Consider the following 14,518-nt stretch of genomic DNA (forward strand, 5'->3'; position numbering starts at 1 on the left):
AGTCCCACAAGTGGGAAATTGTGCACAATCGTGCACAATTCCTGTGCAGAGTAAAGGAATGTATATTACACTAAAGTGGCAATTCTTTATCTAAGCTTTACTCGCTTTCTAGGGGAACCTTAAAGTGGACCTGTTGGGCTCATTTCTAGTTCAGTTTATTTTATTCTTGGACTTTCCTACAATGGCTTTGCATAAATACTGGGTCCCATTGTTCTGACTGAAATGAATGACTTCACCTCCTTTCCCTTTAAGTTAGATTTCGTCTGATTGGCTGCCTCTCACAAACAGAAGATTTAAAAAGCATATGGGTTGGGGTTTCTGTTTTTCTCTCATAGGGATTACTTGTGGATATGCTTACCTCATTATTTGTAAACTTTGACACGTTTAATGTGGAGATCCAACACTGTAGGAGTATATACACAAACCCCAATTCCAAAAAAGTTGGAATTTATTTTCATTTAAAAACAGAGCACAATGATTTGCAAATCTCAAAACCCATATTTGGTTTACAAAAAAAAATGGAAATCATATCAAATGTTTAAACTGAGATTTTAAAGTTTGATGACAGATTTTAGCAGCATCACATTTCAACTAAGTTGGCTGAAAAAGCAAGTGATACATAAAAGAAACCACTAGAGCTAATTACGTTGATTGGCAGCAAGTCACTAACTGGTGTATAAAAATGTTGGTCCAGAAATCATTGTCTCTGAATTCTATACCATCCACGAATGCAAGTTCAAGCTCTATGTGAAGAAAAAGCTATATCCAAACATGATCCAGAAATGTTCTCGTCTTCTCTGGTTTAAGCCTCATTTAAAATGAACCGAGGCAAAGCGGAAAACTGTTTGCAATCAGAAATCAAAATTTGACTGTTTTTTGGAAAACATTGACACTGCATCCATCAGATTAAAGAGAAGGACCATCTGGTTTGTTATCAGCACAGTTTTAAAGTCTACATCTCAGATGATTTGGGAATGCATTAGTGCCTATAGAATTTGAAGCTTGCACATTTGGAAAGGCATCAGAGAAATATCTGCTGTCATCTAGATGATGTCTTTTTCAGCAAAGCCCTTGCATTTCGGCAAGACAATGCTCAAGGCTTTGTAGTAGAAGGGTCTGATTGATGAACTGTCCTCCATGCAGTCTAGTCCTTTAAGTAACTGAAAACATTTGGAGCATCATGAAATGAAAAATTAGACGAAGAAGACCCAGAACTGTTGAGCAGCTAGACTCTTTAGAGTAGGGTAACATTGTCCTGTCAAAACTCTAGCAACTACTCTCCTCAGTTCCTAGACGTTTACAGACGGTTGTAAAAACAAGTCCCAACATTTTTCAGACATGTTGCTGCCATCAAATTCAAAATAAGCTAAAATTTGCTTGTTAAAAGGTACATTTTCCCAGCTTAAACATTTGATATGTTTTCTGTATTGTATTGTGAATAAAATACAGGTGAATGTGGTTTGCAAATAGGGATGGGAATTGATATGAATTTAGCTGTGTGGTCAAATGTTTGGGCATGTTGGAGATATTTCCCCCCCTTTTTGTGATCAAAGCTCTGCTTGTGTTGCAACTGGCCCTCGCGTCTTTTTTTGTTTTTTTTGTTTTTTTTGTTTTTTTGAGCGCTTCTCTTGATGCCATCTTGGATACTTTCCAAACCAAAGTATGGAGCGTGTACATGACGTCGTAATGCAAATGCATCAGACGTCAGTGGAACAGATAAGCACGATTGTTAGGCAGGCAGATGAACAATTCCAAGGAACTGAACTTCTAAATTGCAATCTCTATTTGCAAATAACTGCAATTTTTCTTTAATTTATATTTTAGAAATCGTTCCAACTTTTTTTGAATTGGGGAAAAAAACTGAAAACCGTCATAGGTCCACTTTAAGTATGCTAATAACTACCAAGCAGTTTTTTGGGGGTTTTTTTGTTTTGTTTTTTATTTACTTTTTCTACAAACTATTACATTTTAGCTGGTGGTGTTGCTTCTCTTTGGCTGCAATTTAAAAGTAAAATCAGACTATTTTCTGCTCTGTGTTCAGTGTAGTTGAAAGAAAACCTGTAAAGCGATAATGATCTTTAAAAAAAAAATCTTACCACAAAAAGCCTAGAAGAAAATATTTCAGTATTATATTGTGTTATTTACATTGTTTGTAAGTCTTTCTGTATCAGAAGAACATGACTAACAGGAAATAAGTCAGTGTGCAGTTACACAGAAAGTAAGTCTTGTTTTAAATTCTGCCACTTAAGACATTTTATTTCACTGCAGTATGCCTTAAACGATCAAATTTATTTTTTCTGCATTTGATATTTACTCACAGTGTCTTCGCTGGCCTTAAAATCTGTTATATTCAATGTGGTAGTTACAAGTAAAAATTGCAAGCTATTATTTGCAAATGCATGCTGTGACTGAGAACTAGTGTTGCATCATGTGCCATGTGTCTCTAAAGCTTTGTAGCTCTGTGGTTTTGTGTTGTACTTCTAAGCGTCGGCTTCCATTGCTCATCTTATACTGTATCTGTGTCTCTCTTATGCTCTTTCTTCTCCCCGCTTTGCCATCACTGCTTCAATCTCCTTGCTGGACCTCTCCTCCCTCCCCCACCAGTTTGCTACGGGCCCTCGACCAACCCACCATCAGGTAATTTACCCCTGCTGTACGCCCCTCCTGCTCTCTCTCTTGCATCATCATCATCAAAGCAGTTTGCTGGGCCCTGCTGGCAATGGCCTGTTTGTGGGGCGTCTGCTGTTCCTTAGGAGAAAAAAAGTCTCAGATTTAAAAGCCTTCAAGAATCTTGGAAACAGTTAAAGAGGGTTTAATTGTCATGGGATGTTTCCGTGCTGCTAGTTAATCAAGATATCCAGTCAGGTGCACTGAGCTGTTTCCTGATTCCGTTTTTGAACTATTCATGTTTATTTTTATGTTGAGGGTGAAATTAGTTCCTTCCAGTAACTGTTATTTGGCCTTTATCAGCTTTTAATTTATTGATGCCTTTGGTTTCTAAGTGGAAAAAGTAGTATGTTTTGCACAAGATTTTGCAAGAAACCTTGACATTTAATGCTTTTTAAACTATATAACTTTGTTAGTTTATTGAGTTTCATATTTTCTCAAACACACATAGTCTACAGCAGAGTACGGACCAACCAGTGTTATTCATTATATTACTAGTTTTAAAAGCGATAAAGGACTGTGTGGTAGATGAAGACCTTTTAAATCAGTTATTAAATTTTAGGTGTTTAAAAGTAATCAGAGTGAAACTCATCAAGTCAGACAAAATTCTCATAATTAATGGTGTGCAGCAAATACTTTTCAGTCAACGACAGCTTGAAGTCTCGGGCATATAGTCGTCATCAGACGCTTTGTATCTGAGAACACAGACTGCTTTTGTGTACGTCTGCATTCATCTAGTTGCTTCCATCAGCAGTGAAATCATCAATAAATGCCAGTGTGAGACTGCTGTCAGCAGCCATATACAGGGAGTGCAGAATTATTAGGCAAGTTGTATTTTTGAGGAATAATTTTATTATTGAACAACAACCATGTTCTCAATGAACCCAAAAAACTCATTAATATCAAAGCTGAATGTTTTTGGAAGTAGTTTTTAGTTTGTTTTTAGTTTTAGCTATTTTAGGGGGATATCTGTGTGTGCAGGTGACTATTACTGTGCATAATTATTAGGCAACTTAACAAAAACAAATATATACCCATTTCAATTATTTATTTTTACCAGTGAAACCAATATAACATCTCCACATTCACAAATATACATTTCTGACATTCAAAACAAAACAAAAACAAATCAGCGACCAATATAGCCACCTTTCTTTGCAAGGACACTCAAAAGCCTGCCATCCATGGATCCTGTCAGTGTTTTGATCTGTTCACCATCAACATTGCGTGCAGCAGCAACCACAGCCTCCCAGACACTGTTCAGAGAGGTGTACTGTTTTCCCTCCTTGTAAATCTCACATTTGATGACATGGACCACAGGTTCTCAATGGGGTTCAGATCAGGTGAACAAGGAGGCCATGTCATTAGTTTTTCTTCTTTTATACCCTTTCTTGCCAGCCACGCTGTGGAGTACTTGGACGCATGTGATGGAGCATTGTCCTGCATGAAAATCATGTTTTTCTTGAAGGATGCAGACTTCTTCCTGTACCACTGCTTGAAGAAGGTGTCTTCCAGAAACTGGCAGTAGGACTGGGAGTTGAGCTTTACTCCATCCTCAACCCGAAAAGGCCCCACAAGCTCATCTTTGATGATACCAGCCCAAACCAGTACTCCACCTCCACCTTGCTGGCGTCTGAGTCGGACTGGAGCTCTCTGCCCTTTACCAATCCAGCCACGGGCCCATCCATCTGGCCCATCAAGACTCACTCTCATTTCATCAGTCCATAAAACCTTAGAAAAATCAGTCTTGAGATATTTCTTGGCCCAGTCTTGACGTTTCAGCTTGTGTGTCTTGTTCAGTGGTGGTCGTCTTTCAGCCTTTCTTACCTTGGCCATGTCTCTGAGTATTGCACACCTTGTGCTTTTGGGCACTCCAGTGATGTTGCAGCTCTGAAATATGGCCAAACTGGTGGCAAGTGGCATCTTGGCACCTGCACGCTTGACTTTCTCAGTTCATGGGCAGTTATTTTGCGCCTTGGTTTTTCCACACGCTTCTTGCGACCCTGTTGACTATTTTGAATGAAACGCTTGATTGTTCGATGATCACGCTTCAGAAGCTTTGCAATTTTAAGACTGCTGCATCCCTCTGCAAGATATCTCACTATTTTGACTTTTCTGAGCCTGTCAAGTCCTTCTTTTGACCCATTTTGCCAAAGGAAAGGAAGTTGCCTAATAATTATGCACACCTGATATAGGGTGTTGATGTCATTAGACCACACCCCTTCTCATTACAGAGATGCACATCACCTAATATGCTTAATTGGTAGTAGGCTTTCGAGCCTATACAACTTGGAGTAAGACAACATGCATGAAGAGGATGATGTGGACAAAATACTCATTTGCCTAATAATTCTGCACTCCCTGTATAACCACGTTGGAAAGTTTTGGTTTATAAGTTCAACATTTTCTTCTTTTCATAACTCTGATGGAGATGTTTTGTTGGTTCATACATTTTTATCATAGAGCTGCTGTTATCCTTCTTGACTTACTTGGGGAAACCAAACAGCCACTCTATAAACCCATGGCACAACATAGAAGACCCATCTCGATAGGAAAAGACTCAGCTGTACATCTGCATCTAAAGGATAAAGGGCACTTTTTTCAAGGATCCCAATGTTCAAATTTTAGAATAGAGACAGAGAGGGATGATGGTTTGAAAGAGGATTGAAAGAAGCGATCTATGTCTACTGTGAATGACCATCCTTGAACGGAGGAGGTGGCTTACGACACCAGCTGTCTGCCACCTACAATGCAGTTTTGAGATCCCGTCCTAGGTGCCTTAACCCCCACTCACGTCTTGCATCAGGTGATCACAACATGTCACGTGACAGGGTGAGGCAAGGTCTGACGATGGTTTCATTTGAAACCTCTGCTGATAATGACCCACACCCTTTTTCAATTCTTGGCTCATGTGATGAGCCACATGATCAATACTGGGTCAATGACCCTCTTAAGGGGAAACTCCCACTATGGTTTAAATACCTGGGACTCTCCACCCAGGAGAGGTTTTAGAACTGAAGAAGCTTCTGGGATGAGAGGTGAAACTTCTTTAAGAAACTTAATAAAGTCCAGTTGCTTCCTTTCCATGCTCTTTAGGTAACCAAGCAGCAATAAGTGGTAGTAAAACTGGAAACGGAGAATGTTGGTCTTCAGGGTAAAAGTTCCAGAAAGCTCAGCTTTGACTTTGAAAGCAAACGTTCTCAGTTTCACGCTTTACTGTAGTAGGCGAGTCTTTGCAGACAAGTCAGGATCGTCCGTCCAAATCATGCTCACCCGCAGTAGTCTGCCAGCAAACAAAGCAACTGTAAGCAGGTTTTCAGTACAGCAGTGCATACCTCTTTGTAACCAGTTTCACCAGCAACCATTCAGCAACTGGTCAGGAAATATACATTTTTCTATAGTGACCTGTGGTGGCCAGATAGTTGGGTCTAGGCCTGTGTGACTGCGGCCTAAGCCAAGTGTCTCTTTTGAATCATTTCATTTGACACTTCCAGTATCCATTGTTTTATTTCTAATTGAATGGGAGACATTTTTTTTTTACAGTTTTTATAATTTGGATTCACTACACATTATGTTAAAAGTATTCACTCTGCGCTCAAATGCCCTTAAACAGCAGTTGCACGAAATTGAAAGGACCTACTTTTTAAAATTAATTTGTTCAAGTGTTAATCAAACAGGTAATTCGAGGTGCATGTCAATTCTTGCTCTTCTTTGGAGCAGACATCAATCTGACACCAAATTACTAGTTTCATAGTAGAGAATTATTGTGATAATCCTTGCCTTAATTTTAAGGCATTTCTCCAGTTTTGTTAATGCAAACAGGAGAATCATGATATGCCACTTAACCCGCTGGATAGAATATATTTCCTAAAAAAAGAAACGGAAACATTCAATATTCATATGGCTAAATCTGTCAAATTTTTGGAATTTGTTCTCACTATAAATACCAAGGTATTGCTTTTTTAACTTCTTTTTCAGTGTTAAAGAAGGTGCTGTTATAAAGGATAGGTAGTGGTCAGGTAGGCTGCAATCAAGGAAAGAGCCCAGAAAAATTGTGTGTGGATTGGCCCCATTTTCCTGTGGTGATAGCTGATACCTGTGTAAATAACACCATGGATCCTGTTAGACTGTAGACATTGTGTAAACCAAAGTCAATAGGAGGGCATGTTGATGTGTTCATGTCTGGCAGTTTGGGATTTATGATGGCGTTTGTGTATTACCTTGTGGATGCTAAGAGTCTTAGACATGTCTGGTTCCTGACATTCAATCCATGTGGCTTGCTGTTATCTTTGTGTTTGTTGATTCACACCACTATGATTCATGCAGCTGCCCGTTTATGAGGTTGATGTGTTATTCACACCCACTGGTCCACAAGATGTGCCCCCTGTCACTTGCTGTGTAACATCCTCACCTTCTGGTTGCTTCAGTGTAGACAAATTTCATCTAGTCTATTAATAGGATGGTATCACAGTGTAGCCGGTGTGTTTACTGGCACAAACACAGTTGCACGCACACATAAACAAGTGCATGCTCTGGCTGTCACAAATTGGTGCTGGAATTTCTTGTGCCACCACGGAAGTGGAATCGGAAAGAAGAAGGAGACAAACAGTGGCCTTTTATACCAACAGAGAAAACAGCTATTGTTTATGTGAAACACACTCAATGCACTGTAAAGTGAGCATAGAGATCCAAACATTTATTTGGCCAGAAGATAAGTCTGTCTACAAGTAAGCATGATTTTTACTTGCTGTTATGATTTTCAGCACAACTTCTGTCTGTATGTGTAAGAACCAAAAGAGCAGAGCTATTGGAGATTAGTTACCACTAAAATAAACATTTGTTTGCTTGAGAGTTTCTCACTGGAAATGACTCTGCAAATCTGAATTTTAAGTGTGAATTTATCCTACTTGCAACCCCAGAGCTACTGTATTTTGTATTCACTAATCAAAGTTTTTAATTGTATTATTTATTTATTAGATTTGAGCTGTGAAGCATGTTGATCTCATAGCAAGAAGGTCCTGGGTTTAAATCCACTGGCTCCTGGGAGCTTTGTGTGTGGATTTTTGAGTTTTTATGTTCTCCCTGTGCCTGCGTGGGTTCTCTTACACTCCAGATTGAATTTGATCATTTCAGTTTAGTTTTTATTATTATGATTTTGTTAAGAATTCATTAGTTTTAGTTATATTTTTTAAATCATCATACAGGGTTTTTTTTTGTCAGGGACAAGATTTAGGAAAATCAGAAAAGATATTATGACATAACAACAGCACTTTTTGAAGGCGGTTGACTCACTGTCATGCAGATATCTTAAATCTCATTAAACATGCACCAAAGTCTCCTCAGGCTGGTTGTGTTGATAAATTTGACCAAACCAAATCCAAAAGATGAAAATTAAGGACATTTCCTCTATATTTTTAATTTTGTTCATTTTCTAAGTTTGAAAAAAATGTTTCCGTTTTTTCAGTTAACTCAAATATTTTGTCATAGACTAAAAACTAAAGTTAGGTAACTTTAAATAACCCAGTGACCCTAAATGGTTTAAAGATACTCATTTTCAGCATTTTCTTTTGAGTTTGAGGAGTTGGTTTTAGCAATATGTTAAAAATATAAGTATCACAGTAAAGTGGTTATATTAAGAGAGAGACGCAGTACTCCTGAAGTAAAGTCTGTGGGAATTCTGCAGTGGGTCAGCAGTGGCGAGAAACGCTATTATTAGAAGGACTTTGTTAGCAAGGTGAATCTATTGAATGTACGAATGCATTCTCCAGACACAGATACCTGCTAATTAGTGCTAAATAGCACAATTACTGATACAAACCATATTGGAAATAAATGCCAAACAAACTGTGGTCAAAAATCCGTATTAGGGGACTAATTTGAGTGGCTGCTACTTAACAATGTGGTAGCTGCATTGAAGCAAAAAAATTCAACTATGAAGTTAATGAAATGCAAAAAATATAAATATTTTATTAATGGGTAGAAGAAAAGAACATTGTCATACACATCCTGTGCTTTATGTTTATTTCTTTGCAAACTAAATGAATTTAAGGAATGGTAGGCAATGGACCAAACCACTGCGAGGCATATCATCTGCAAGGATGAGTAAATTTTTTGACTGTGAAACATGTGTTGTTTTTGGTAGTTTTGCTTTGTTTTCAGATTTCATCCCAGGAGGTTGTTGCCTGGGTTTCACCTAAACTCTGGTGGCAATTCTAGTAACATATGAAGGTCAGGGGACTGAAGTGAAGCCCATCTGCTCCATAATATAGACACGTGTCTGCAACTCATCGTTCATACAGCACATAATACTCCCCCCCTCTTGCTGAGCCAGTGATTCAGGTGACAGTGAGATCCCTCTGGAGCAGAGAAGTCCCACTTCATTGTCATGGGGGTTTAATCATCCCAATTGGCAAAGAAACCCTTTCTAAAATGCATGTTTAAATAATAGTTATGTGCATGTGAATCTGTGCATGTTACATTGGGTGCCACATGGCCACAAGTGAAATACCGATCTGACATTTTGACTGTGACTTTTGAGTCTTTCCTGCTCTACTGCCCAATTATTACAAATCACATTTTCTGAGATTATTTTATATATATTAGTTATTTATATTGCCAAAGTGATTCCAAACCAGGTACTGTGTCATTTAGATAGAAGTAATGGGACAGCTTTCTGTTGATGTGTGTGGCTGCTTAAGTCTCACCAGTATGGTCTCCTATTGGCTTTTCTCTTTTTCCTGCTTTCAATACCCAAGGGAGGATTCAGGCCCATCCAGGTAATTTACCTCTTTGTCTAAAGTCTCTGCAGACCTGCATGGCATGATGAGGATCATGCTCAAATAATCCCATCCCTCCTGACTTTTTACCCTATACACCCCTTCATCTTCACTGCAGTGTACTCTTAGTAAGGTGGACTTTTATCATCATATTATCCCTATGTCCTGTCTTTTATCCCGTGGAGGATCATTAGTGGAATTTTCAGTTTATAATTTTGTAGTTTTCTCCCCATTCATTACTCATCCTTTATCACCTTGCACAGTTAAATGAACAGCATGCACAATTAGAGAGAAACTGTATATTCCCTCCCGAGTATTTGTTCTTTTAGTTAATTTTATGTCCTTTGTGAAAAGAAATGTGTTTGCTGCCTTGGAAATATGTTTTATGTTGTATAGGTGACTAATTTATGTATATATGGTTACAGTCTTGTTGGGGGAGTTGTTTTAGTGATTGTTTTAAGCCTGTTTTTAAGTGACAAAGCTCCTTTGTGTTAATAATGTTCTCAATTTTTTTTGTCTGTGTCTCGTTCTCTTGCTTTGCCAGCAGAGACTGATAATGACTTTTCCGGTAATTTCCCAGATTTTCACAGAGCTATTTACAATAAAACCATTGAAGTTGATTTATTATGTTAAAGGTGATTTCCCTCCTGGATATTTTTAGACTGTTTTACAGCATTGTTTATTCTGCTCTCCATTCTGTTCTTCACTGAGGCACTCTGTGACTGTGGTTGGGTATTCCCAGCTTGAGTCCTGCTTATTTGGAAGTCGGTCACAGCTGTTGGTGGTGGTCTTTCTTCAGGCCCGGCACACAAAGCTTCAGCATATTAAATTCATTGGGCTAATCAAATACAGACCCTCTCTGATGTTTAACTTTTAAGTGATTGTGACATGTATTTGAAAAGCCACTGTAGCTGGAGTGACTGTGAGTATTGTATGTTTTTCTTTCTGTTCTCTTTGACATACCAGAAAAGGCCATATTTCTGCATGACGAGCAGGTCAGTGGCCTGTGCCACACATTCTGTACAGCTGCGAGATTGGCCAAAACAAAAGCCATAGTTAAGGGCTCTTAAAAGTCTGAGCTTTTACTTTTTTCTAGTTGTGCATTCCAGGTCCTTTAAGTTTTAGGGCCTTCTCCAGGAAACTATAACCAGGTCTATCTCCAGTCTTGTGATTTCTGGCAGAAGGATAGCAGCAAGAGTGAAAGTGAAGTTTTACAAGACAGTATTGAGACCTGCTATGATGTATGGTTTGGAGATGGTGGCACTACCAAAAGACAAAAAGTGACCAAGAAGTCCACAGAGAAGGTTTTTGGATGTAGTGGGTTGATGAGATAGAAGAGGATGCAAGGTTTGGGGTGGGATGGAGGCAGATGATATACTGTGGAAACCTGTAATAGGAGCAGTCAAAAGAGGAACAGTTTTATCTCTCGTCTCCAGGTTGCTTATCCAGCTATACTGTGATCTTACTAATATTCATACCACAGAAAATCTCCATCTGTGTACAAATCCCAAATAACACTGTGATAAAAAAGGCAACACAGGAGACGGGTAAAATATCCGGAAGTTTGACTCAAAACAGTGTATTAACACACCAATGTTTATAGTTAATATTTTAATCTATCCCATTCGTCTTAGTAGCAAATGGCAACAGGATTTGTTATTGACAGGAGAAACATCATAACTGCTTGATGGAAAAAGTCAAAGTTCCATCATTCCCAAACAGGAAAATCACCAGAATTGTGATAAAAAATACTTTTTAACCCTGATTGTGTTACATTCATGAATGGAAGTGGTGTGAAGACAGTAGCATACACAACAGAGCTGAAATAAAGCACAGAGAAAACAATCTTTATTTACTTGATTTTTTTTTTTCACTCTGAATTGGTAGAACAAACATTTGTAATGAGAAAGATATGACAACAGTCTCTTGACTCAATTCTGATCTGGTCTTGGAAATACGATCCTAAACGATCCACCACCTCAATCGTGACCATGTCGGACACTTTAACAATAGAAACATTGTGAAGCTGCCAGGGATCACGACAGCAATGTACACATGAGGTTTGACCGAGTCGGATGATTGCAGTTTTGTGCTGTGGGCATGTTTTTTTACTCAAATGTCATCTCTGTTTGAATGACTTAATCGTGCTTTTAAGGCTGCTGGTTAGACGGCTGTGGCAGGATGAAACATTAAGGACTTGAGTGTGTAAAGTGAGCTAAATTCAGACTGGTGCCACTACTTTGTAAATATTCATCTGATTCATTACATTTCTTGCCAGCTAAAATATATAATCCAAACTTCAGAGAGATGTTTAGTAAATAATTCAAGAAGTAGATTATTGGTTATTTTTGGAGGAAAAGTGGCGCAAAAGTGTTTTTGACCTTCAGAATAGGTCTAATGAAACAGTCTGACCTGTCTGCAGCATTGCTTTCAGGAAAAGCTGTGGTTATTGGCCCTTTTTAAGCTGCTGATAAAAGCCAAATCTGAGTAAAGGTCTAAAAAATCTACTTCCTTGTAGTTTAGAAAAAGCATGACAGACTGCTGAAACGAGACTTTGTCTCTGGGGTAGTATTCAATGTCTTCTGCTGTTTCTCTCTGTTTTTTCTTCCTTGTTATCTTCAGTTTTTTCAGAGGACTCAAATGCAGCCTGCAAGGCCCACCATCCCGACGAACACGCCCTCGTTACGGCCTGGCTCACAAGCTCCCACAGCAGCCGTCTACCCCACTAATCAACCAATAATGATGACCATGGCGCCCATGCCTTTCCATTCCCCCCAGGCTGCACAGTACTACATCCCACAGGTAAAGAAGTCACAATTATAGGTACAATTAAGACTACTAAAATAGTTGCTCTATCTATTTATCAATGCAATTCTTCTTTAACTGTGATTGGGCCTTACATTTATTTTTAGTTTTCAGCAAAGGCATGTATCGGAAAGTTTCCACCAAGAGTATTAAAATCAACTTTTCTGTGTTATTTTAATTTGAAGCTCCAGTAAGACTTCAAATAGTATATAATATGTAAATTAGAGCACTGCAGAGGTGGTGTTATAACGGTTTTATTACCTTTGGAAACGGCTAGGCTAGTTGTTTTTCTGCCGTTTTCATTCTTTGTGCTAACCTCATCCAGTTATCTGGTGGCTGTATATTTAATTATTCAAACTTAAGGTGTCAGGAAAACATTTTACTGGGCACCCAGCAATAAAAACAAATGGCCATATTTAAGATTAAAGTTGTTGATTACATTAACAATTGCTTAAAGTGGCCCTAGTGTGCTTTATCTTCTTTATCTTCTGTCATATATATTTACACTGTGATGTACAAAGAAATTGAGCTGTGCTAGTCTGTAGTGGTTAAGAAAGAGATCTCTCAAGTAGAAGTGACATCCTCTCAAGTGTATGTGGTCTCTTCCATAGAGTAGGGCAGTTACTCCTTTGCATCAAAAGCAGCTGCTTAAGGTGTTTTCAGGACGTGTTTCTGGCACATCCATGCGGGAGAAGATCTTTGAGCTGACCGAGAGCACACTAGATAGAATGTATTTGTCAGCTAGTTTGGGAATGCCTTTGTATCCACCTGAAGGCATCTCTGCTTAGACTGCTGTCCCCATGACACGGAGTCATTAGTGTAAAACTCAGTGGATGGTTATACTATTACAGTAGTGGGTGCTTATATAAAAAGTAGCCAAAGTTTCGAATAACAAGTTCGGTGAATGCAAATTTTCAGGTATGAGAGCCAAAAGCCCAAGCTTCAAACTGTTCCAACAAGTTCTAGCTTATAATAGAGAAGCCCCTCCCACCTGCTGTTGAAATCTTCTGTTTGCAAATGGCAGCCAATCAGAAAAGAAGTGGGCTAAAAGTAATCCGAAAGGGAGGGAAAATAGTTTATTTCAGACAGAGAATGAACAATGGGATTACTACAAGCTCTGGTGTAACATAAATGAGAATTATTTATGAACTGTGCAGTTTCATTCATGCAGAATTATTCCACTAGCATATAAGAGTAAAACTACACGCAAAGTCTTTATGTCTATAGCAGAGTCTCAGCTATACTCATAGCTCCACATTAGATGTATAACGTTTGCACAGCAGCAGCAGAAGCAGCATTGCCCTTTGTCTTATGCACAAATATTTTGCATATCCTCTGAACAACCCTTAAAGATTCCTAAAAGATCATAATAAACTGGTCTAGACAGAATTCAGTGGATTATTCAAAGGATCATTAAAAGGACCATTAAAACCCATAAAAAACCCACAAATACTAAAAATAAAGAAAAGAAAAAGGACAAAAAAAAGACTAAACTGGTCAGTACCTGTCTTGTTTTCATTGGTTGTCTCACTCTTTTGTCCTCTATACAGTACCGCCCCAGTACACCCTACGTGGGACCTCCTCAACAGTATTCTGTACAGCCCCCAGGGTCTGGCACCTTCTATCCTGGACCAGGGCCAGGGGAGTACCCAGCCCCATATCGTGAGTCACTAATGCAACACAGATAAACATGCAGTGTTAGTCCTGTACCCATTAAATCTCAGTTGATGACAGAGTAGTACAAACACTCACTAACTCTCTTGTGTGCCCAAGGTGCTGTAAGGTTTAACTAAGATGTCCTTTCTTCTGTTCTTGTTTGTCTTTTCTTGTAAATTCATTCAGATCCCCTCAGGTACCACCCACCTGTCTCACCCTCTGTCCCTGCTCCCGTTCCCACAGCTGGTCCACCCTACTACCCAGGACAGTCTGTTTACCCCCCCTCACCCCCTATCATAGTGCCTACACCACAGCAACCTCCACCAACCAAGCGTGAGAAGAAAACAGTGAGTATCCTCTTAATTCTATAATTTTTTTAAAGGCAAAAGTTAACACAATACTTCTTTCTTTTTCTTTTTTTGGACAGATTTTACCTCAAAGTCAGTTCATACAACATAAACATAAGAATTTCAACGATTTCACAGTGAAAATTATTTCAGCTATTTTTTCATTTTTTTTATTCACCTGCATGATTTTCTTTAGAAGCCTTTGAAGAAGATTTTGGTTCGTCTGCAAAAAGATACATTGCCTATCACAAATAAAAAGATGACAGA

At 38.7% G+C, this 14,518-nt stretch overlaps 1 protein-coding gene across 6 annotated transcripts in view; it reads left to right on the forward strand.

The window, feature by feature from the left end:
- eif4g3a (eukaryotic translation initiation factor 4 gamma, 3a) overlaps positions 1-14,518 on the forward strand; it is an 83,504-nt gene that overhangs the window by 23,076 nt on the left and 45,910 nt on the right. For 5 of the 6 annotated variants that reach the window (XM_039611755.1, XM_039611756.1, XM_039611758.1 and 2 more), the window contains 4 exons: positions 2,605-2,637; positions 12,066-12,245; positions 13,799-13,910; positions 14,091-14,251. In XM_039611755.1, the coding sequence (XP_039467689.1) occupies positions 2,605-2,637; positions 12,066-12,245; positions 13,799-13,910; positions 14,091-14,251 (486 nt within the window). The remainder of the gene's footprint in view (positions 1-2,604; positions 2,638-12,065; positions 12,246-13,798; positions 13,911-14,090; positions 14,252-14,518) is intronic. The other variant, XM_039611757.1, reaches the window with a different exon arrangement.

This window comes from Oreochromis aureus, linkage group 5, assembly GCF_013358895.1.
Source record: "Oreochromis aureus strain Israel breed Guangdong linkage group 5, ZZ_aureus, whole genome shotgun sequence".
Lineage (NCBI taxonomy): Eukaryota > Metazoa > Chordata > Actinopteri > Cichliformes > Cichlidae > Oreochromis > Oreochromis aureus.